Raw genomic sequence first — 1,463 nt, 5'->3', positions numbered from 1 at the left:
GGGGGGGGGGGAAAGAGGAGATGAGTTTTGGGAAGGGTAATAGTAAATATGATGATGGTGCTGATGAAAGGAAAATGAAGTGTAAGCAAAATTTACGAGGAGCAGGGGAAGTTGAGGGCGACAGTAAGGAAGAGGGGAGGGGATGAGGAGGACGATGAGGAGGATAAAAAGATTACCAGGTATTCTAAGAAAGTCAAAATAAGGTTGATGATTAGGTAGGAAAGAAGGGGTAGACAGGCGGGCAGGCAAACAGACAGACAAACAGCATTCTGAACGGGCATAATAGAAAAGAAGAAGATATGTATGAAAGCACGAGAAACCACGATCCTCACCAGACTGAGCGACTTCCGAGACTGCGCCACCAAACATGACGTTGAGGTTGATGACGGGGGCGCTGTTAGTCGTGTCCTCTACTGTGACGTCAACTTCCGCTCTTGACACAAGGGGAGGTAAACCTTTGTCCAAACATTCCACAAGAAGTCTGCATGGGGTAAAAAGGGGGTGGGTGGGGTGGGATGAGAATTTGTGTTTTTTGTCAAAACTTTTGACGAATTTGTATGATGTGTGGCTAGTACAAAAGTGTGAGTTCGAATATTGTGTCAACTGAATACAATTGTAAGAAGGAACGAAGAGTTTTATTACGTATAAGTGTGACATGAACAATGATATAATTAAATAGATTTAATACTAGTCCCACCATATGGTAGAAAACGAATTTCTAATCAATTGCCTCCTCTATACCTACCTCGCTTCTTCCCTCGGTCCCGTCATCCTTTTATTTCCTTCTTATACTCCAATTATTCTTCCCCCTTATAAGTGTTACTCTTTTCCTCTTCCTCATTCTCCTCCCTCCTCCTCCGCTCTTCATTCCTCCGCATACTCCTCATCTTCATTTCTAAGCAACCTCCTCCTCGTCCTCGCTCCCCCCCCCCTTCTCCACGTTCATCAGCATCCTTCTCCTCTCCCTCCACCTGCCTGCCCGACCACTATTATAGCATCGAGACATCAGTCTTGTCCCCCACTCACACACAGCCTGCACTCACCGAAAGGTCTTCCCTTGTCTCTCCAGCAGAGACCCGGCTACAGTGATCTGCCCTGTGCTGGCGTTGATAGTGAAATACTTCCTGACGTCATCACGCTCTAGAGGGGAGAACCTGTACTCTTTGACCCCGAACTTGGGCGTGTCGTAATCTGTGGCGGACACTCTGTGAAGACAGAATGAACAAAAATAATTGTAGCCTCTTTTTGTTGTCATTGGACAGATGGTCATTGGTTGAGATATGGGTAGACAGAAGCTTTATATAGTGACAAACAGATGGACAAACGAACGAATAAGTGGACAGGGAAAAAGGCTCAGAGGTGGAGATAAGGAAAGTCAGAGAGGGACAAAGGAGGAAAGAGATGAAGAGAGAATGAGAGACAGACAAAGAGAGTGAGAGGGAGAGAGGGAGAGAGGGAGAGAG

General features: G+C 46.1%; 1 protein-coding gene across 1 annotated transcript in view; it reads right to left on the bottom strand.

The window, feature by feature from the left end:
- The window catches only part of LOC101848741 (protocadherin alpha-6), a gene marked incomplete at its 5' end in the record, with an annotated part of 80,960 nt that overhangs the window by 54,774 nt on the left and 24,723 nt on the right, over positions 1–1,463 (bottom strand). The window contains 2 exon segments of the mRNA XM_013081150.2: positions 333–481; positions 1,044–1,205. Of these exon segments, the coding sequence (XP_012936604.1) occupies positions 333–481; positions 1,044–1,205 (311 nt within the window).

Source organism: Aplysia californica, unplaced genomic scaffold (genome assembly GCF_000002075.1).
Source record: "Aplysia californica isolate F4 #8 unplaced genomic scaffold, AplCal3.0 scaffold00118, whole genome shotgun sequence".
In the NCBI taxonomy this organism is placed as follows: domain Eukaryota; kingdom Metazoa; phylum Mollusca; class Gastropoda; order Aplysiida; family Aplysiidae; genus Aplysia; species Aplysia californica.
This window is presented reverse-complemented; position numbering and strand designations above follow the sequence as displayed.